The sequence below is a fragment of the Chanodichthys erythropterus genome, chromosome 6 (genome assembly GCF_024489055.1).
Source record: "Chanodichthys erythropterus isolate Z2021 chromosome 6, ASM2448905v1, whole genome shotgun sequence".
Taxonomy (NCBI): domain Eukaryota; kingdom Metazoa; phylum Chordata; class Actinopteri; order Cypriniformes; family Xenocyprididae; genus Chanodichthys; species Chanodichthys erythropterus.
In genome coordinates, this window is record NC_090226.1 from 31673855 (window position 1) to 31695225 (window position 21371).

General features: G+C 37.3%; 2 protein-coding genes across 3 annotated transcripts in view; one reads left to right on the forward strand and one right to left on the reverse strand.

The window, feature by feature from the left end:
• srpk1b (SRSF protein kinase 1b) overlaps window positions 1-13917 on the forward strand; it is a 61034-nt gene extending 47117 nt beyond the window's left edge. Inside the window, exons 11-16 of one of the 2 annotated variants that reach the window (XM_067388630.1) lie at window positions 162-569; window positions 4115-4215; window positions 4447-4554; window positions 6090-6159; window positions 12137-12229; window positions 12418-13914. In XM_067388630.1, the coding sequence (XP_067244731.1) occupies window positions 162-569; window positions 4115-4215; window positions 4447-4554; window positions 6090-6159; window positions 12137-12229; window positions 12418-12602 (965 nt within the window). In that variant the 3' untranslated portion in view covers window positions 12603-13914. Of the gene's footprint in view, window positions 1-161; window positions 570-4114; window positions 4216-4446; window positions 4555-6089; window positions 6160-12136; window positions 12230-12417 lie in introns of both variants that reach the window. The other variant, XM_067388629.1, reaches the window with a different exon arrangement.
• Window positions 13918-15215: 1298 nt separating this feature from the next.
• lhfpl5a (LHFPL tetraspan subfamily member 5a) lies at window positions 15216-21004 on the reverse strand. The gene is made up of 3 exons (XM_067387562.1): window positions 20593-21004; window positions 16183-16422; window positions 15216-15226 (listed from the first exon to the last, which is right to left on the reverse strand). Exons 1-3 carry the CDS (start codon window positions 21002-21004, stop codon window positions 15216-15218), a joined length of 663 nt encoding a protein of 220 aa, XP_067243663.1.
• Between the last annotated feature and the right edge of the window lie 367 nt (window positions 21005-21371).

Sequence of the window (21371 nt, forward strand, 5' to 3'; positions counted from 1 at the left end):
GAATGTAGCCACATCCCAGTCGTTATGAAAAAAACATGCTTCTAGCTACTGTCTTTATCAATTATGACTGGTGTTGCTGTGTTTTAGAGTCTTGTCATGATGTATCAGTGTTTCAACTCAGAGATTGAAATCAAAACTTTTTTAACTTTTATCCACTCCAGATGGTGTCTCAGATGGTTGGTCTCAGCTCAGAGGCACGGTCAACGGCCACAGCCCAGGCCTTGAGGATGAGCAGACCCTCGATCTCCAGCAGCAGATGAAGGACGACACCCCCGTGAACCCTTACGACAGCGGCACCGAGGGATCCGACCTTACTAACCCTTATCCAGCATGCAACGGCACCGAAGAGAAAGAGCCCAGTCCTCCGTCCCCTGCCGCCACAGACGGTAATCGACCTTTGATTTGTGGCATGGTTGAGTCACAGTGCCCTAGGGTGCAGGATCAAGAGAGCCCCACGGCGGAGCTGAACGGCTCCGGCTCTGTTGAGGGCCCCAGAGCGGAGATGGGCCTCACCATGGAGGTGGACCCCAGCGCGCAGGCGGTCACAGAGGAGGAGAGCCTGAAGGACGGTCAGTGTGGAGCCCTCGTTGGAGGAACGTCCCTCCCTTTGATCCTCTGTTTGCTCCTTACTAACTCCCTCCCTCCTCTCTCCGCCTCTGTGTGTTTTCCTAGAGAGTTTTCTAACACTGTCAGCTGAACCGGTTTTGCTAACATATAAAACAGCATGGTTTTGCAGTGTTTGATAGCAGTATTTAGCCAGGAGAGGGACAGTTCACATTACAACACGCTTTTGATGAAATAAATTGATTAAAAAGATGGAACTAACAGAATTCCAATCATGGAAGTCTGAAAATTATTTAATGAATTAGTCTGGACAGATCATTAATTATACCTCAATAAAGTAACTAAAAAATGAAAATGACCAGTTTCCTTATCAATTAGTTGGATATGTGCATGAAAAAATGCTTTACTTTGGAAAAGAGGCAAAATAGCAAAGCCTTTAGAGCAAACCCTGCAGAAAAAGTACATGACCCAAGCTGTCCAAGCTCGGGAGCAGTTTATTAAACATGTCAAGATGGCTGCTGTGTCAGCTGCTGTGACAGATTTCTTGTTCTGTTTAATGAGGTTGAGATGTTTTTCCCCTGCCACAAAAGTGTTTGTTCTTATCTGTAAGTGTTAGAAAAGCATAGTCAAGAGAGTAGTTCCATTTCACAAAACATTGTGTCACTGCAAGATAAACTCCAGTACTCCAGTGAGCAAGCATACAGTACATGCACATAAAGGCAGGCTACAAAAAAGGATGTGTAGTCATTTTGTTTGACTAAGACAGTATTTCTTGAACAACTACATTTAGGTTTAAATTGAACAATATACTGCCAAATGTTTTGGGACGCCTGCCTTTACATGCACATGAACTTTAATGACATCCCATTCTTAATCCATAGGGTTTAATATGGAGTTGGCCCACCCTTTGCAGCCATAACAGCCTCAACTCTTCTAGGAAGGCTTTCCACAAGGTTTAGGAGTGTGTTTATGGGAATTTTTGACCATTCTTCTAGAAGTGTATTCGTGAGGTCAGGCAGTGATGTTGGATGAGAAAGCCTGGCTCAGTCTCCACTCTAATTCATCCCAAAGGTGTTCTGTCGGGTTGAGGTCAGGACTCTGTGCAGGCCAGTCAAGTTCCTCCACACCAAACTCACTCATCCATGTCTTTATGGACCTTGCTTTGTGCACTGGTGTGCAGTCATGTTGGAAAAGGAAGGGGCCATCCCCAAACTGTTCCCACAAAGTTGGGAGCATGAAATTGTCCAAAATGTCTTGGTATGCTGAAGCATTAAGAGTTCCTTTCACTGGAACTAAGGGTTCAAGCCCAACCCCTGAAAAACAACCCCATACCATAATCCCCCTCCACCAAACTTTACACTCGGCACAATGCAGTCAGGCAAGTACCGTTCTCCTGACAACCACCAAACCCAGACTCGTCCATCAGATTGCCAGACAGAGAAGTGTGATTCGTCACTCCAGAGAATAAGTCTCCTCTGCTCTAGAGTCCAGTGGCGGAGTGCTTTACACCACTGCATCCGTCGCTTTGCATTGCACTTGATGTAAGGCTTGTATGCAGCTGCTCGGCCATGGAAACCCATTCCATGAAGCTCTCTACACACTGTTCTTGAGCTAATCTGAAGGCCACATGAAGTTTGGAGGTCTGTATCTATTGACTCTGCAGAAAGTTGGCGACTTCTGCGTACTGTGAGCCTCAGCATGCGCTGACCCCGCTCTGTGATTTTACGTGGCCTACCACTTCATGGCTGAGTTGCTGTTGTTCCCAATTGCTTCCACTTTGTTATGATACCACTAACAGTTGACCGTGGAATATTTAGTAGTGAGGAAATTTCAGGAATGGACTTATTGCACAGGTGGCAAACTATCACGGTACCACGCTTGACTTCACTGAACTCCTGAGAGCGAACCATTCTTTCACAAATGTTTGTAGAAGCAGTCTGCATGCTTAGGTGCTTGATTTTATACACCTGTGGCCATGGAAGTGATTGGAACACCTGAATTCAATGATTTGGTGGGGTGTCCCAATACTTTTGGCAATATAGTGTATAATGGAAATCTGTCTATTTGTCTGTCTATCTATGTATCTATCTATCTACAGTTGCAAGAATAAGTATGTGAACCACTTGCAGAATGTGAAAATGTGCAAAATTTTAACAAAATAAGAGAGATCATACAAAATGCATGTTATTTTTTTAGTACTGTCCTGAGTAAGATATTTTACATAAAAGATGTTTACATATAATTCATACAAACAAAAAAATAGCTGAATTTATTAATATGACCCAGTTCAAAAGTTTTTGAAACATTGGTTCTCAATACTGTGTGTGGTTACCTGGATGATCTATGACTGTTTTTTTTTTTTTTTTTTGTTGGTTGTTCATGAGTCCCTTGTTTATTCTGAGCAGTTAAACTGAGCTCTGTTCTTCAGAAAAAAATTATATTTTTAGTGATAATTTGTAAATTGTCTTTCTAAATGTTTCGTTAGCATGTTGATAATGTACTGTTAAATGTGGTTCAAGTTACCATCGTTTCTTACTGTATTCACGGAGACAAGACTGTTATTTTCATTTTTTAAACACTTGCAGTCTGTATAATTCATAAACTTCATTCTTTATAAATCTCTCCAACAGTGTGTAATGTTAGCTTTAGCCACGGAGCATTATCAAACTCATTCAGAATCAAATGTAAACATCCAAATAAATACTATACTTACGTGATTAGACATGTTGCATGACAAACCCTTTGTAAAGATCCATTTTGGGGGTTATATTAGCTGTGTGAACTTTGTTTATGCTGTTTAAGGCAGTCATGAGCTCGGGGGCGGGAAGCACGAGAATTTAAAGGGGCTGCAGCCTGAATCGGTGCATATTTAATGATGCCCCAAAATAGGCAGTTAAAAAAATGAATAAAAAAAAAATCTATGGGGTATCTTGAACTGAAACTTCAGACACATTCAGGGGACACCTTAGACTTATATTACATTTTTTGAAAACACGTTCTACGGCACCTTTAAGAATCAATGGTTCACAAACTTTTGAACTGGGTCATATTAATAAATTCAGCCATTTTTTTTTGTCCTGTGGATTATATGTAAACATCTTTTATGTAAAATATCTTACTCAGGACAGTACTAAATAAAAAATAACATGCATTTTGGATTATCTCCCTTATTTTGTTAAAACTATTAACATTTTCACAGATTCTGCAAGTGGTTCATACTTTTTCTTGCAACTTTATATCTATCTATCTTATCTATCTTATCTATCTTATCTATCTTATCTATCTTATCTATCTTATCTATCTATCTATCTATCTATCTGTGAGTGTGTAACCGCAGGTGTTCACCTGTTAGCGGTGCTCTAGTGTCTTTATTCTGTTGCTTTCATTTTTCATGGCTGAAATTGATTAATAGAGAGGCACTGTATTAGACTCAACATCCCACACAGGGCTTTATAAATCAGCAAACACACTGAACCTCACAAGAGCCAATCCAGATTGTGTGCGTTATTGACTCTGAAACCGTCTTTCTCATGCTTCTGTTGTACTGCAGCTAAGATTGCTGCGGGAAACCTGCTGCTCAACCCCCTGGAGCCGCTAAACGCTGATAAGATCCAGGTGAAAATAGCTGACCTGGGCAACGCCTGCTGGGTGGTGAGTCTGGAGTTTTCTTTGCATGTATAGCAAAAAAAAAAAACGGCTCAATCAGAGAGTTAAAGGGATAGTCCACCCAAAAACGAAGATTCTGTCATCATTTACATTTAGTCTGGTAAATAGATACATTCACTGAACTGACCGATTGAGATGCTGATATCCTCATGTGTATTCATGTCTCACCTCTGTGTCAGTGGTTTGTTCATCGTAACTCTTGTTTTTCATCATCAGCATAAGCACTTCACAGATGATATTCAGACGCGGCAGTATCGCTCTCTGGAGGTGTTGATTGGTTCAGGATACGGCACCCCAGCTGACATCTGGAGCACAGCATGCATGGTGCGTTTAAAGACTTTTTTGATTCTAAGAATAATTTTTTTTTTTATTGATATATTGAATAAAACTCCACTGGTGAAGTGTGCCGTTACAAAACATCAAGGTTTTGAGTCTCTTTTGCAAAACCAACTGAGCTGCCTTGCTGTGAACCGCCTTCTAAAGCAGCATCCTAACAATGCACTCTATACAGGCAGCAACTTTGCAGGACACAAATAGCTTTCCACATGGAGACAAGACTTAGAATTCATTCTAATAAGTTGCGTCCCAAATGACGCACTATACACTATGTACTTGTTCACTGTGCACTCATACATGTAGTGCGTGAATTGTAAAAGGTTATTTTGTCATTTAACAACAGAGTCCAATCCTCCCTTCCCTTCCACTACATAATTAAAGCTGTGACAGTTGAGTGCACGAAGTGTCCAACATTCCACACTTCGTTTTTTCCGTTAATTTAGTGCATCATCCGGGTATTTAAAGTGTACTTTTTCTTTTTGGAATTTTCTGTGTGAACGCACTACTCACACTATTTATACATAAAAGCGTCATAGAATAGTGCATAAGTACGCAAATTGGGACGCACCTATAGAGTTTGATGTTAGCATGTCGCTAGGGTAATGACTCAATACTTCAGAGTGATTTCAAGAGATTTTTGCTAACATGTTGCTTAAGTAATGACCCGATACTAAAGTTTGATTCCAGTAGAGTTTTGCAATAGCATGTTGTTAAATTAATGACTCAATAATCAAATTTTATTCCACAATTTGAGATTTGCTTTAACATTAAGATGATTTCATGCTTAAAACTGATACTAGTAATTTCCAGTTAGCATGTTGCTTAAGTAATGACCCAATACTCAAATTTGATTCCAATAGAGTTTACATTAGCATGTCGCTAAGATAATATCACGATTCTCTAAGTAACAAGATACACTGCATGCACAAATATTTGGTGAAATAGTTTGGTTTTATTTACATTGAATTGTTATCTATGAAAATAAACTGACATTTTCATTGTCTTGTCAACAATATCAGATTTTTGTTCATCGAGGGGGATGTATTCAATGTTGCTTTAGAATATGGCTAAAAGAAGATGTCTTATATTTTAAAACAGCTTTTGCCAGAAACATATACTGTATGGTGCTGTCTTTTGCATTAAAATGCTGTCTGGGTTGGCAGCTCAGCAGGTTTTGGATCAGAGCTAATATCTTGTCAAAGCTGAAGTCACAGGTCTCTTTCATTGACTTCTGCTCTCAGAGTGTTTCATTGAGTGCTGGTCACTTGGCCTGTGTCCCACTCTGCAATGCACAGCCTTGGCACCTTTTTTTAAATAGTAAGGCCAGTCCCACAGAGAGAGGTTAAACTCCATCTGTATGAGCGTTTCAGGCCCGCTGCGTAATAAAAGAGTCTTGCATGCTGCACTCTTGTCACGTTATGGCGGCTTTAGGTCGGGCAGCCTAGCACCTAGAGAATTGGATACTAGGATCTCTGTGTCTGGGAACACATACATTCGTCTTCTCAAAGTGTGTCTCTCCCTAGGCATTTGAGCTGGCGACAGGGGATTACCTGTTTGAGCCTCACTCCGGAGAAGAATATTCCAGAGATGAAGGTAATTATTCTTCCACAGGTTGGCAGTTTTCACACACATTTTTACCAATACATGTACATGACGTTTCCATGACTTTTGAGGCAATATATGACCTAATGTTCCATGAAAGTCTATGTTTACATGCAAAATAAGAATAAAAATCCATGTTCAAATTTATTGTTGCATATCTTAACTAAAATCAATGACTATTAATGCTGTTTGATTGCTTGCTATTTGTTTTAAATAGAAGATTAAATAGAGATTTATCTCACCTAAAGCCTAGATGTTTGCTCACTCTGTGTATTTTTACATTGGGGCAATTTTTGCGCATTAGTTTACACAACACAAGGAAGCTTGATTTCAAATTCTGAATTGAATTTACAGCCAGTAAACATTCAGTAAAATAAGAACAAAGAAATTGCAAGCAGCAGCACAAATAAATACAATACAGTGCTCATCATTAACGCTTGTCTGGGACAAGTGGATTTTTTTGAAGGGGCAAGTGATGGAGAATTGTAAAAATAACTAGGAAGTCACCAAAATGCGAGAATGACTGATTTTATTTAATTTTAGTGTAAGTGGTGATTGATAGTGGATAATTATTTATAATGTACATATTATGATGTATTGACGGTAACAAGGTTTTGCTGTTGAGGTTCGCGCAGCCTCTCGAGGAGAAATGGAAACAAATGAGCACAGTACACACAAACTCGGTTAACATACTGCAGTAAAAATTCAAAATATGAAGTTTTTATATTTATGACACATAATACAGCAACATAACACGACCACGAGTGCTGTCTTCCTGAATACTATCACGATTGAAAATGTGACACTTATTTTATACAACAGTTCAATAAACAAGTAATTAAAATTAAGTAACTTAAATTGACTGTTTTTGTTCTGTTTCAGCAGCGAAAATAGTTCTAAACACAGCAGAACACAGCAGAACCGTAGCACATCTCACCGAAACACTTTACTGAATGATTCAGCGTTTTGAACGAAATGGTTGAGTCAAAGATTCAATGATTCATTCATAAACAACCGCCTCATTCTTGAATGAGTTTGAACGAATCGTTTGAATGAATGACTTGATGACTCACTCATTACGATGGTCACCTGCCGCCACCTACTGGCGGTTTAGTTTCATGTTTATTCTTTGCAACATTTCCTATTTGTAAATAAAAATTTTAAAAAAAGGCTCATAACATTATTTAATGCAGTTGTGTAAAGTGTAAATGATTGGTAATGGCCCCGGCCATTTGAATTAAACTCGGGAGAAGATATGCAGAATTACATATGTCAAAGCTGAAAGAACACTAATGAGAATATTGCTTCAGAATAAATTATATTTACAGCACAAAAATCCTATTTTTTACTCAGACAAGTGAATGACCGATTTACTCATATGAAGGACAAGCACATGACAAGGCTTATTGTCGAGCCCTTCAATAGAATAAAGATACAAATGAAAGTTTTTTAGGTAGCTCTAAGAGTAGTATTCAGCTACAGAAATTGAATAAAGGTCTTCATTGTGAATTAAAAACATTCACTTAAGACAGAACTGGTGAGGATACTCACCAAGACAGGCATTTTGAGATAATTTTTGTGTTTTTGGCCATTTAAGTGCAATAATCCTCGAAAATGAAAGTAATTTGGTGCTCATGAGCTGTTTGCAAGGTGGCTTTATGTGACTGAGAGTGCACAGAAAACCGTCTCTGACAGTTTGCGAGTACTGAATCGCTTGAATGTTTAAATTGACAAGACTTAAAAAGATGTGCAAACAATAAGTTTTTCTGACGATGAAACACCGATTGGGCAAGTGACAATACCGTCAACTGTCCTGAAATGCGACCGAAAGTCTTGTATCGCAGCGCGAAGCTCGTTTGTAGTACAAACGCAGTGTGCTGATGTGAAGTCATTTGTGTCATGAAAAGCGAGAGAGCGTAAGGGAGAGAGATATGGTGCTGCTGAATCACGTGCTCTGTTTTCAGTTACTGATTTGATCTGATATTCTGTGTGGATTCATTTACTCATCTAATCCTACATGCAATGTTGAATAAATGTTTGTGGGAATTTCCTGCATTATAAGCGCAAAATCTGCGGGAATGAGTAAGACTATGCGCAATACCTGCGCTGAAATCCAGGCCCTGATTAAGCATATATTCTATTATTTTTCTGGGTTTATTTTTTCAGGCCTGGAAATTGCTATTTTCAAAATATGACACTTCCAGGTTTTTCATGACCGTACGAACCCCCGGTTGGGATTCCACCCACACAACTTCCCCAGACCTGCAGTGAATCAAAAACAGTCACAACTGGAGAACAAATCACACTATGCCTGTTAATTAGCACTTGAACGAGAGCCATTGCAAGTATCATAATGATGCCCAGTGCATCCATTTCTCAGCCGCAGTGTAATATGTGAGCTGTCATTACGGCGGTGACACCGAGCAGTTGAGTTTCTGGAGAGGTTGCGGCTTCTAAGCTGTTTTAGGCTGTGTTCACAGTCAGCAAAAACCAGATTTTTTTGCATATCTAGATTTTATACAGATGCGTTTTTGAGTCTGGACAGCAAAAACAACAACAACAGCAAAATGACATGATCTGATTTTTCAAATCTGATTCAGTTCACATTTAGAGGTGATTTGAAATGTGATGTGTATCAGTCAGGATGCTCTGTCGTTCTACACCCGTAAGACCTTCGTTCATCTTCAGAACACAAATTAAGATATTTTTGATTAAATCCGATGGCTCAGTGAGGCCTCCATTCACAGCAATGGTACTTCCTCTCTACTAAAAACATATTGAAATGAGTTCATGGGAGTTCAGTAGTTCTATCTTAATATTATAAAGCGGCTAGAATACTTTTTGTGCGCCAAAAAGTATTCTCAACAATATTCAACAACAATATTTTCAACAATATCTAGTGATGGGCTGATTTCAAAACACTGCTTCGGAGCTTTACGAATCGAATCAGTGATTCGGATCTTGTATCAAACGGCTAAACTGATGAAATCACGTGACACTGGCGCTCTGAATCACTGATTGATTTGTAAAGCTCCGAAGCAGTGTTTTGAAATCGGCCCATCACTATATTGTTGAAAATTTCCTTTTTTTTGGTGTATTCTTGGCAAAAAAGTATTCTTGTCGCTTTATAATATTAATATTGAACCACTGTACTCACAGGAACTGATTTAAATATGTTTTTAGTACCTTTAAGGATCTTGAGAGAGAAAGTACCATTGCTGTGAATGCAGGCCTCACTGAGCCATCGGATTTAATCAAAAATATCTTAATTTATGTTCTGAAGAGGAAAGAAGGTCTTACGGGTGTGGAACGACATGAGGGTGAGTAATTAATGACAGAAGCTTAATTTTTGGGTGAACTAACCTTTTCAGAATGAATCTGGAAATAAAGCAAAATAACTGAAAAAAATTAGAATTAGTCCTCAGATGCCATGTCTGTAATTTATAGCAAAAAATCTAGCATTAATTTGATCTCAAAGGTATTGATTTAAAGAAGTTAATACTTCATCACCTGTGTGACATCATTAACCAACGAGGCTGAAACAGTCATGACTAGCTAGTTGATTTGTTCAACGATGTGTTGTACTATAGTAGAGAATCAGTGAGTTATACGCTTGTTAGGTCGTGACGTAAGGAACGCCGTTTCCGGGTCCAAGCCTCAACTCGTTTCACTGGCAAATGCCATTGACGGCCATTTATGAGCGATATTTATTCAAATTAAAGATCAATCATTTTGAAAAGTTAAACATTTTAAATACTTACAGTCTACACAACAGTCTCCGTGCTCACAGTGTCAGAGTTATTAATATTTTAACGATTTATAAAAGATGAATCTTTGTCTGGCCATCTGGAATATTGGTATGGAGATAAAGGTTATGATTATATATGTTTTTGTAGTATTACGTGTGTATATTAGCACCATTTGTTGTTTTCTTGTGGTATGAGATAGAGCGTTTGGACCCGGAAGTGCTGTCGCGACAGCACTTGACAGACTTAACAACCGGATATCGTTGTACGGGAAACACACCCCAGAGCGTTACTGACCGACTGGGAAGAGTGGAGCTGCAACAGTGGAGAATATGGGGAAAATAATGCGTTTTTTGAAAAATCAAGCATGAAAACCTGTTCTAATAACCTCTAAAAATCAAAATCAAGACTTTGTAAAAGGGAACAATATGCCCTCTTTATTACTGGATATTTATTGTGCATGCTTACTTTCATTTTTACATTTGTTACATTCACCCTCTCAGACTCTCTTAAAGTAAATGGGTAACACTTCAGTTTACGGTTCAATTCTCACTTTTAACTAGTTGCTTATTAACTTGTATATTACTAGTATGTTGGTTGTTTATTAGTACTTATAAAGCACATATTCCTCATGAACATATTCTACATCCCTTAATCTTACCCAATACCTAAACTTAAATGTTACAAAAACTACCTTACTAACTATTAATAAGCAGTAAATTAAGAGTCAATCAAGGCAAAAGTTGTAGTTAATAGTGAATAAGTGTTCCCTATACTGTTACCAGTAAGTCTTTAAAGGGTTAGTTCACCCAGAAATGAAAATTCTGTCATTTATTACTCACCCTCATGCCGTTCCACACCCGTAAGACCTTTAATCTTCAGAACACAAATTAAGATATTTTAGTTGAAATCTGTTGGCTCTGTGAGGCCTTCGTAGGGAGCAATGACATTTCCTCTCTCAAGATCCATTAATGTACTAAAAACATATTTAAATCAGTTCATGTGAGTACAGTGGTTCAATATTAATATTATAAAGTGACGATAATATTTTTGGAGTGCCAAAAAAACAAAATAACGACTTATTTAGTGATGGACGATTTCAAAACACTGCTTCATGAAGCTTCAGAGCGTGTCGAATCTTATGTGTCCAATCATGATTCAGATTGCGTGTCAAACTGCCAACGGCTGAAGTCACGTGACTTTGGTGCTCCGAACAGCTGATTCGATACAGTGATTCATCTGAAGCAGTGTTTTGAAATCGTCCATCACTATATAAGTCGTTATTTTAGTTTTTTTGGTGCTCCAAAAATATTCTTGTGGCTTTATAATATTAATATTGAGCCACTGTACTCACATGAACTGATTTAAATATGTTTTTAGTACCTTTATGGATCTTGAGAGAGGAAATGTCATTGCTGGCTATGCAGGCGTCACGGAGCCATCGGATTTTAACTAAAATATCTTAATTTGTGTTCTGAAGATGAATGAAGGTCTTACGGGTGTGGAATGACATGAAGGTGAGTAATAAATGACATTATTTTCATTTTTGGGTGAACGAACCCTTTAAAAACACTAATAATTTAATAACTTTATTTGATAAATCACAGTTAAATGCAATCATGCAATAAATCTTTAACAAATATCTATTTTTCATACTGTACATTATAATGTTGTGACGCCTAAATGTACGGTTGATTTTTGTTTTTTTTGTATTTTATTTAAACAAAATAGTATAGACTTTTCATTGATTTCATCTAGCAGTTATCAGCTATAACATAATAAGTTTTAATAATAAATAATTATCGGTTTATTATATCAACCAGAATTTTAATAACACATCCCTAATAGTAAGAGCTAGGCCAAATGTATGAAATAATTTTAAGAAAGTATTTTTAAAAAATTGTCTGAAAATGATTATTACATTGTTATAAAAGCAGTAATGAGGTAGCCACTGCGAATTGGTGCATGGTAATCTTTTTTTTTTTTTTTATAATGGCAGCTGTAAACGACCCTTCTTTAATATACAAGTACATTAGGACTTGGCAATGTATGGTCTCAAAAAAACATATTCACTAAAATCAAGGACAGACATAAATTGGTGGGACCACAAATGACATTTTTTTTTTTTTTTTTAGACCAGTTCAAGAGTTTTTAATAATTCTAATGCATGTTGTAAATGGCAGAGATTTTATTGCAATCTTTTCTGTTTCTTTTGTAACCAGATCACATCGCATTGATTATCGAGCTGCTGGGGAAGATTCCTCGTAAACTCGTCATGAACGGCAAATATTCCAAGGAATTTTTCACCAAGAAAGGTACATCTGTCAATGAACTCGTCACACGAGTAATGTGTGTTTCACTTACTTGATAAACTTGCTCCCAGTGTTCTTTGTGTGAATGTCATAGATTGATTGATGAGGAACGTGGGCACTCCCATTAATGGTATGGCCATACATTTTTTGTTCGACTTTTGACTGGATGTGTCCATGTGTTTGTGTGCTAGGTGACCTGAGGCACATTACTAAGCTGAAACCGTGGGGTTTGCAGGACGTGCTGGTCGAAAAGTACGAGTGGTCCCGAGAGGAAGCTCTGAATTTCTCAGACTTCCTCCTCCCGATGTTGGACCTCATCCCAGAGAAAAGAGCCACGGCTGCCGAGTGCCTCCGTCACTCCTGGATCGCCTCCTAGTGGCTGAAAACCTCCAAACCACACACACACTCACACACACACACACTTCTTTGAACTCATGAATGCTCACCACTGACAGACGCTGTCTTAAGAGCCATTCCTGGTGTCATGGCAGATATAAGCCGCAAGGATGAGAAGGTCCAGTCAAGCAGATGTAATCTGAATCCAGTTTTCAAGTCGTCGTTGCTCTTTTACGTAATGGGTATAATTTGAGTGTACCGTCATTTCAGTGGTTTGTGCTCTTGCTGATTTATCTAACAATCACTTTTCTATCAGTTTCCGTCATATCACAGGATGGTTTCAAACACGTCAGGATCGATTTATCTTCTCAAGAGGTTGGACTTTGTCAACTTACAGTGTCCGTTTTCTTAAAAGCAAGAATGTTTGGAATAAATCGGACTCAGTAGCTGATTGTAGTGTTTCTTCACTGTATTAAGAAACCATTGCTAATCACAACTTCCTTCAAACTGTTTTCCATATCTTCACCAAGGGTTTTACATGAATGTCTGAATGAAGGGAACATGAATGGACATTTTTGAAGTTCTGAGTGTCTTCAGATTGAATGTGAGCTACTATACAGTGCAGGAGGAACACACCCATGTATTTTTATCACAAAGGGCAAAAGGAAAAATCAAAGCGGAGAAATTCTAACTTTCTTGGTTAAAATAACAGTAATAATGACGTTTAATAATGAATGCCAGGGACGAGTTTTGGGATCAAGGTTATTTCACTTACAAAATCTAAAATCAGTGAGAACATTTGAAATTTTGTACATAATCATACCAAAGAGTTGGTTCGTCACACGATCAGTGTTGTACAGTCTTAAGTCCCATTATTTGTGTACAGTTTTGTTATGAATGAATGGCTTAAGGAAAATGTTTAAGAATCACTGATTCAGAGATGCCTTGAAATGAATCCACAATGATCTGTGCATCTTTTTATGTTTTTTTTCCCCTCCGTGGTGTTGCTTCAAGCAATAGTAGTTTTTGTCTCTGGATGAAGTGAACAGTCCTAGTTTAACTTTGAAAGGCCTTTGCCAGTTTTCTTTGACCTTTTACAGCATCACAAACATCATCTGCTTCTCTGCTCTCTCCTTTTTCATGAATGTCTCTCTGCTTTTGCTTGTTCAGCACTGAACTATAATTGTTTCTGTAGTAACTTCAAATAAAGTTTTTGAAAATGGCTTTTGGGACTTTGTAGCATTTGTAGTTTTGATAACTGGGAACACTACAATAAGGTTTCATTTGTTAAATTTGTTAACTTTAGCGAACATGAGACCTTAATATAAAGTGTTACCTGATTATTATTATTATTATTTATTAAGTTTTGATTCATGTCGCAAAATAACAGCGTGTCCCATTTCATTTCTGAATGAATCAGGCGCACATTCATTTCAATTCACGGAAGACTCTATATTGTAAAGCAAGTGAGTGCTTTCATGTCATCACAGAATGATTAAAAGCTTAGCTTTTTATTATTATTAATGCCATTCATAAGAACAAAGCAAATAGCATTCCTGCAAAGACACATTTCATTGGATGGACACTGAACGTTCACAGAAGTGTTTTGTGAGCAGCGCTGAAAGAAGGTTCTCATAAGTGAACAAAGATGGATCTGTTTTGTTGTTATTGTGGGGGAAAATGTTATGATGTTTAACATTTCTTGGAGTCTCTTAGTAGACATGAAATTGAAATTAAAGACCAAAAGACTTGATTCAATCATGAACTACTGACTTTTTAAGCTAATTGGTTGAGTGAGTAATTCAATGATTCACTCGTAACACAGAGGGTGCTTCTCGGTTGGAAGGCTGCATAGTAAGGCTATCCAATTCATTCCTAAAGAGCCTACTGTGTTTTGAATTATGGCTGGCACTTCCGGTTTGGGGAACTTCCATTCAAAACGACTGAAATGAATCATTTCAAATCAGAAGATTGCCATACAAATAAAGCTTCTGTAAGTTTGGCTGAATGAGCTGTCAAATTTCCATCATGTTTTATTTTCAGACATCGTGAGAACACTTCGTTTGACATCCTTCATTCATCAAGTGTATCCTTCGCGTTCACCAATCACCCACAATCCTTTTCACACATTCCAATTTGCAAAAAAAAAAAAATAGCAGAAAATGAATATCCGCTGAGTTTGTCCAATTTCACTACGTAATGCAAGACAAAAAAAAAAAAGTGATTTTGGATATAAAGCCATTGTTCTCCAGCATTTTCATTCTTTTAGGTGAACAAATTATAATATTTGAGTCACTGCTACGAATGAAAGTCCCCACCACAGGGTGGAGCAGTATTTTGGACCAATGAGATTCACTGTGGGCATGATGACATATAATTAGAAATCAGCTGTTCTTTCTAGTTTACTAAACTCAAAAGTCATTTTTTAAAACACACTTAACAAAATACCTCAATTTGGCCTTAGTCTCAAAATATAAAACATTTTTATACAGTTTATATATTTATATAACCTCAAATGTGGTATTTAACTTCTACAGACACAAATGTAAAATTAAAAGGATTATTGTCCTTCATATTTCAGAGATGGACAGAAAGTGGTCTGTATCCGCATAAACCCACAGGGTCCATTGCGCTTGATGATGAGCAGAAGTCTTCATGCTTCCTCTAAAGAGAGAGAGAAAAAAAAAAGTTATATTAGTTTATCAACAGTTTTCACATTATTATATGAGGAATATGAGAACAGGAATGACATGACAAATAGTGTTTTGCTGAGTTGTGCAAGTGAATAAGCTAGCTAATGAAAGGTGCACGTTATGGATGATAAACTTCTTTTACTACTGCTGCACTCTTGAAGTGTGTTCTGTGAGCAGAGCAAAAAGGAATCCTGGATGGACATGTAGTACGTCTCTTTGGGCATTGTTATTTCAACACAGCAGATGATAAGTGAGCCTTTTCTTTCAAAAAGAAGCAACATAAGTTACCTGCTTTAGTTAGATCGAAGAACTATAAAAAGTAACAAAAGACCCTCTGCCCATCTCCTATGTTATTTAAGTTCACCAAACAAAAGAAATCGTCTTTATTTACTCCCACCCCACCGATGCTATTCTTAAAGGGTTAGTTCACCCAAAAATAAAAATAACAAAATTATTTCATAACACTGCTTCTTGAAGCTTCGGAGCTTTGCGAATCAAATCAGTGGATCGGAGCACCAAAGTCTCGTGATTTCAGCAGTTTGGCGGTTTGATACGCGATCCGAATCACTGATTCGACTCAAAAGATTCATAATGCTCTGTTTTGAAATCGGCCATCATTAGATATTGTTAAAAAGTCGTTTTTGGTGCACAAAAAATATTCTTGACGCTTTATAATATTAAGATAGAACCAATGAACTCACATGAACTGATTTAAATATGTTTTAGTACCTTTATGGATCTTGAGAGAGGAAGTACCATTGCTGTGAATGCAGGCTGAAGATGAATGAAGGTCTTACGGGTGTGGAACGACATGAGGGTGAGTAATAAATGACAGAAGCTTCATTTTTGGGTGAACGAACCCTTTAACCCCTGCTGCTCATTTCTACAGTTAATCATATGGTAACATGTACAAGTTTCATGGCATACCTTTGTTCTCCCCCACCTGGAAGTCTTCTGGCAGCAGTTTATCTTGCCGGTTACCCAGTACAAAGGCTAGGAAGGATAATATGAGGGAGTCCATGATGCTGATAATGGCTAGGATATACGCCCAGCGCACCGTGCAGTTTCCCAGCGTGTATTTATCCGTCCGCTGACCGCACATCCTCTTCACCTCCTCAGAGTCCCAGCCGTCTGGATAGATCATACAACCTACGACCATGCAAGTTGCTGAAGACGAAAAAGATACCCAGTCAGATAAAGATTAAACGATTTTTTTGTGTTTTCGAATTGTTGTACTGTTTAAATAAATCTCTCTGGTTTCATTAAAATATCTTCATTTGGATTCTGAAGATGAATAAAAGGTTTGATGAGATAATACGTATTAACAAATAACGTGTCCATGGTAACAGTAGAATTTTTTTAACGGCAAAACCTGGGATGCTGTCGTTAAACACTTAACGGTTTCCCTTACCTAAGAAAACAGTTTAAGAGATTATATGCAACACCCTTAAGTCATTCCCTTAGTTAAGGGGAAATCACGCCTTAAGTGTCATACTTAAGGGAAAAACTTAAGGTGCTTTATGCAACCGGGCACTGAAATATGGTTTTCTGAGCGCACACATCTGAAGCACGCGCACAGAAAGCTGCCTGTCAGATGACGCGTCCTGTGAGTATTAAAGATGCCCTAGAACCAGTTTTTACAAGATGTAATATAAGTCTAAGGTGTCCCCTGAATGTGTGTGTCAAAATACCCCATAGATTTTTTTTAATTCATTTTTTTAACTGCCTATTTTGGGGCATCATTAACTATGCACCGATTCATGCTGCGGCCCCTTTAAATCTCATGCTCCCCGCCCCTGAGTTCTCGACTATAATAAAGTGCATTTACAAAGTTCACACAGCTAATATAACCCTCAAATGGATCTTTACAAGATGTTTGTCATGCATACTGCATGTATGCGTCGGGTCATGTGAGTATAGTATTTATTTGGATGTTTACATTTGATTCTGAATGAGTTTGATAGTGCTCCGTGGCTAAAGCTAACATTACACACTGTTGGTGAGATTTATAAAGAATGAAGTTGTGTTTATGAATTATACAGACTGCACATGTTTAATAATGAAAATAGTGACGGCTCTTGTCTCCGTGAATACAGTAATAAACTATGGTAACTTTAACCACATTTAACAGTACATTAGCAACATGCTAACGAAACATTTAGAAAGACAATTTACAAATATCACTAAAAATATCATGTTATCATGGATCATGTCAGTTATTATTGCTCCATGTGCCATTTTTCGCTGTTGTTCTTGCTTGCTTATCTAGTCTGATGATTCAGCTGTGCACAGATCCAGATGTTAATACTGGCTGCCCTAGTGTAATGCCTTGAACATGGGCTGGCATATGCAAATATTGGGGGCGTACATATTAATGATCTGTTACGTAACAGTCGGTATTATGTTGAGATTCGCCTGTTTTTCGAAGGTCTTTTAAACAAATGAGATTTATATAAGAAGAAGGAAACAATGGAGTTTCATTTCCATGTACTGAACTCTTGATATTCAACTATGCCAATAGGCTCATTTTCCAACCACCCTAGAGTAAACAGTTGAGTTTTACCGTTTTCGAATCCATTCAGCCGATCTCCGGGTCTGGCGGTACCATTTTTAGCATAGCTTAGCATAGTTCAATGAATCTGATTAGACCGTTAGCACCTTGCTCAAAAATCAAGGAATTTGCACCTCTCACAAATGTCTCCATGGTTGCAAGGCACACTCCCTGTGCAAGCAGGGGCTCACAGGTGCTGCGTAATATCATTGCACTGCTGCACCCATGGTACGGCAGCAAAGTTCCTTGATTATTACGCCTGAATGAGAGTATAGTTCCTAGCCATATCAGCCTAGAAAATCATAACTTTTCATTTTCCGTCGGTCTTAGTACACAAGGTAACTACAGAAGAGTCGAGTTTTAAATAGGAAAAATATCAAAACTCTAACGGTCTAATCAGATTCTATGAACTATGCAAAGCTATGCTAAAAGTGGTACCGCCAGAACTGGAGATCAGCTGAATGGATTCGAAAACAGTAAAACTCAACTGTTTAACTCTAGGGGAGTTGGAAAATGAGCCTATTTTCAAAAAAAGTGGAGTGTTCCTTTAAACTAAGTTCTCTTTTATATCGTATTACCCTTAAACTATGAAATACACACAGGCTTATGTCAAAAACACACAAAGTTCACATAAACAAACACAGTTGGTTATGTCTGTGAACTTAAACAGCAGGGAAAGAAACCGCATGTGTATATTAGATCTGTGTATTAAAGTGAAGGCAGCATAATATACAGTAATTACTGCTATATGTGCGGTTAATATGAATCAAACAACAAAAGAAAAACAGAAGATCACTCACTGCTCTTGATTAAATAACTTTAGTAGCTTTAATAAGAAAACATTTCTTACTTGATTGCTGCTGTTTAATACTCTGGCGAGGAGATGAACATGGCGGACTGTGTACATGTTTATTATTATAGCATGGTTGTGAACACGCACTGCCTACACACATTTATGTTCAAATATAATTTGCATAATATGTCCTATTTAAATATATGTTCAGTAATTTTTGTATATGTTAATGTTTAAGTCTATATTATTTAAAAAGTCTATATTATTTAAAAAATAAACCCACCCTGAGAAATATTCACTGGAGCCAAAGCGCACACACAGACAGAGAGACCTTGGCTTCCCTTTTATCGTTGTCAAAAATACTCTTTGCTACCAGAAATACTTTGCATTGGGACTGTTGCCTGGCAACTTCAGCCACACTTAAGTCATCATTTATTATTCATATGACAATACACTCTCTGCAGGGCAGCTGGTGCTGCTGTGGATATTGCTTTACACACACTCTCTCTCACTCACTTTCACACTCATTTTCTTTTAATGAGTATGCATTGCAAATGCACTGTTATGTAATATGGTGTGATGGGAGGGATATCTGTGTCCTCTCTGATAACTTCATTAGATAGGACAAGACTTAGAGCATTATATTTCGCAACACAGTACAAACATATTCCATTTATACACTGTAAAGCAGCGTACCCAGTCATGAAGATGTGGAACTCTCCAGGGTGCTGAAGTCTTGAGTAACCTCATGCTTTTTAGGACTAACATAACGCTGTTTAATTCAGCCTCAAAAATGTGACTGAACTTTTGAAGCATTTCTTTAGGTGACGTAGCTGCACATTACTGTATGTAGTTACTAGTAATAACAGTAAATTATGCATAATTACAAGTAACCCTAAACCAAACCCTAACCGTAACTCTATAGTAAGTAAATGTAATTAATTAATATTACTTAGTACTTATTTAAATACAATGAAACTATGTCACCTTAAAATAAAGTGTAACTTTCAGAAGACATTAACACACATTATATTGTTATTGATAGACTAAAACTAAATCTATCAAAGATTTGTGTTTTTGGTAATTGAAAGAAAGTTTATTAAATAATAAATTAATAAAAAACATAAAAACCTTCAACCAAAAATCTGAAATGTTGCTTTGGCAACTAACTGAAATAAGTTGAAGTACTAAAAAAAATAAATAAAACTGAAATAAAAAATAAAACTGAAATATGAAAACAAAGGCTAGTTATATATATATATATATATATATATATATATATATATATATATATATATATATATATATATGCTCACCAAGGCTACATTTATTTAATTAAAAATACAGTAAAAAAAAAACAGTAATATTGTGAAATTTGACAAAGTAATTTATTCCTGTGATGGCAATTACTCCAGTCTTCAGTGTCACATGATCCTTCAGAAATCATTCTAATATGATGATCTGCTGCTCAAGAAACATTTAATGTGTACAATTGTACAAAATATTTGTGTACAATATTTTTTTTTCAGGATTATTTGATGAATAGAAAGTTCAAAAGAACAGTGTTTATCTGAAATCTAATCTTTTGTAACATTATAAATGTCTTTACTGCCACTTTTGATTGATTTAATGCATCCTTGCTGAATAAAAGTATTCAGTTCTTTTAAATTGTAATAATATTTCACAATATTACTGTTTTTACTGTATTTTTAATTAAATAAATGTAGCCTTGGTGAGCAGACGAAACTTCTTTTAAAAACATTAAAAATCTTAGTGGTTCCAAACTTTTGGACTGTACTGTATATCTGAAAACAAATATTTGTATATAACACTTGGTTTATATAATAAAAATAAAAGATTTTTTAAAGAAAATACATAATATAATATAATATAATATAATAATTTTTACATTGATAGTTTAATATTATTAGTCTATTATTATCCATGTTTATGTGATAAAAAAACTCAAATTCAGGAAAATGGTTCCACTCACCAGCTGCCAGCTGCATCCATGCACAGATCTTGTACACGCTGCCGGAGTTGCAGAAGAAGAACAAACTAAAGCAAACGATAGTCCCCACGATCAGCAGCAGAGAGATCCCAACGAAGAACATGGCGGTTTTGAAGGCACCTGAAGGGATGGATCCAAAGTCGAGGGCACTGCCCTTACACACCAGCTCTCCTGTGATGGGGTTCCCGATGCAGTAGTGAAAAAGCCCAAAGTATCCTGACTGAGGGGTGTCAACACTGTCTCCAATCCAATACGGCTGAATGAAGACCACCACACAGATGATGGCGAAGCAGATGGTGAAGATGGTCCAGAGAACGCCAACGGCCCTCGAGTTTCTTACGTAATTTGTGTGATAGATCTTAGCAGCCTCCTGCGCAGATAACATTTTAGTCATGTTTGCTGGAGATGATGGTCCACCCGAAGGTGCGTGTTAGCTGAATGTTCAGACAGAAGGGATGTGAGAAACGCGGTCAACTTCAAGTCTTGTTTGGTAGTCACATGCAGAATTGATTGTCAAGCAGCCAAAAGTCTTGAATCAAAAAATTAAAAGACAAAAATTATGATGAACATCTCCATACTGAAGGAACTCTACAGCTCTGGGCCCTGAGAGATACATTAGATAAAGTAACCCAGGATTACTGTAACCTGAGTCTGCATCTGCAGGCCAACAGTGGTCAGATGTATCCTTCAACTGTGTGCATTAGATCCGAATGATGAGAAAGTTTGGAAGCAGATGAAAGTGCTCTCTTCATTCAGACAAA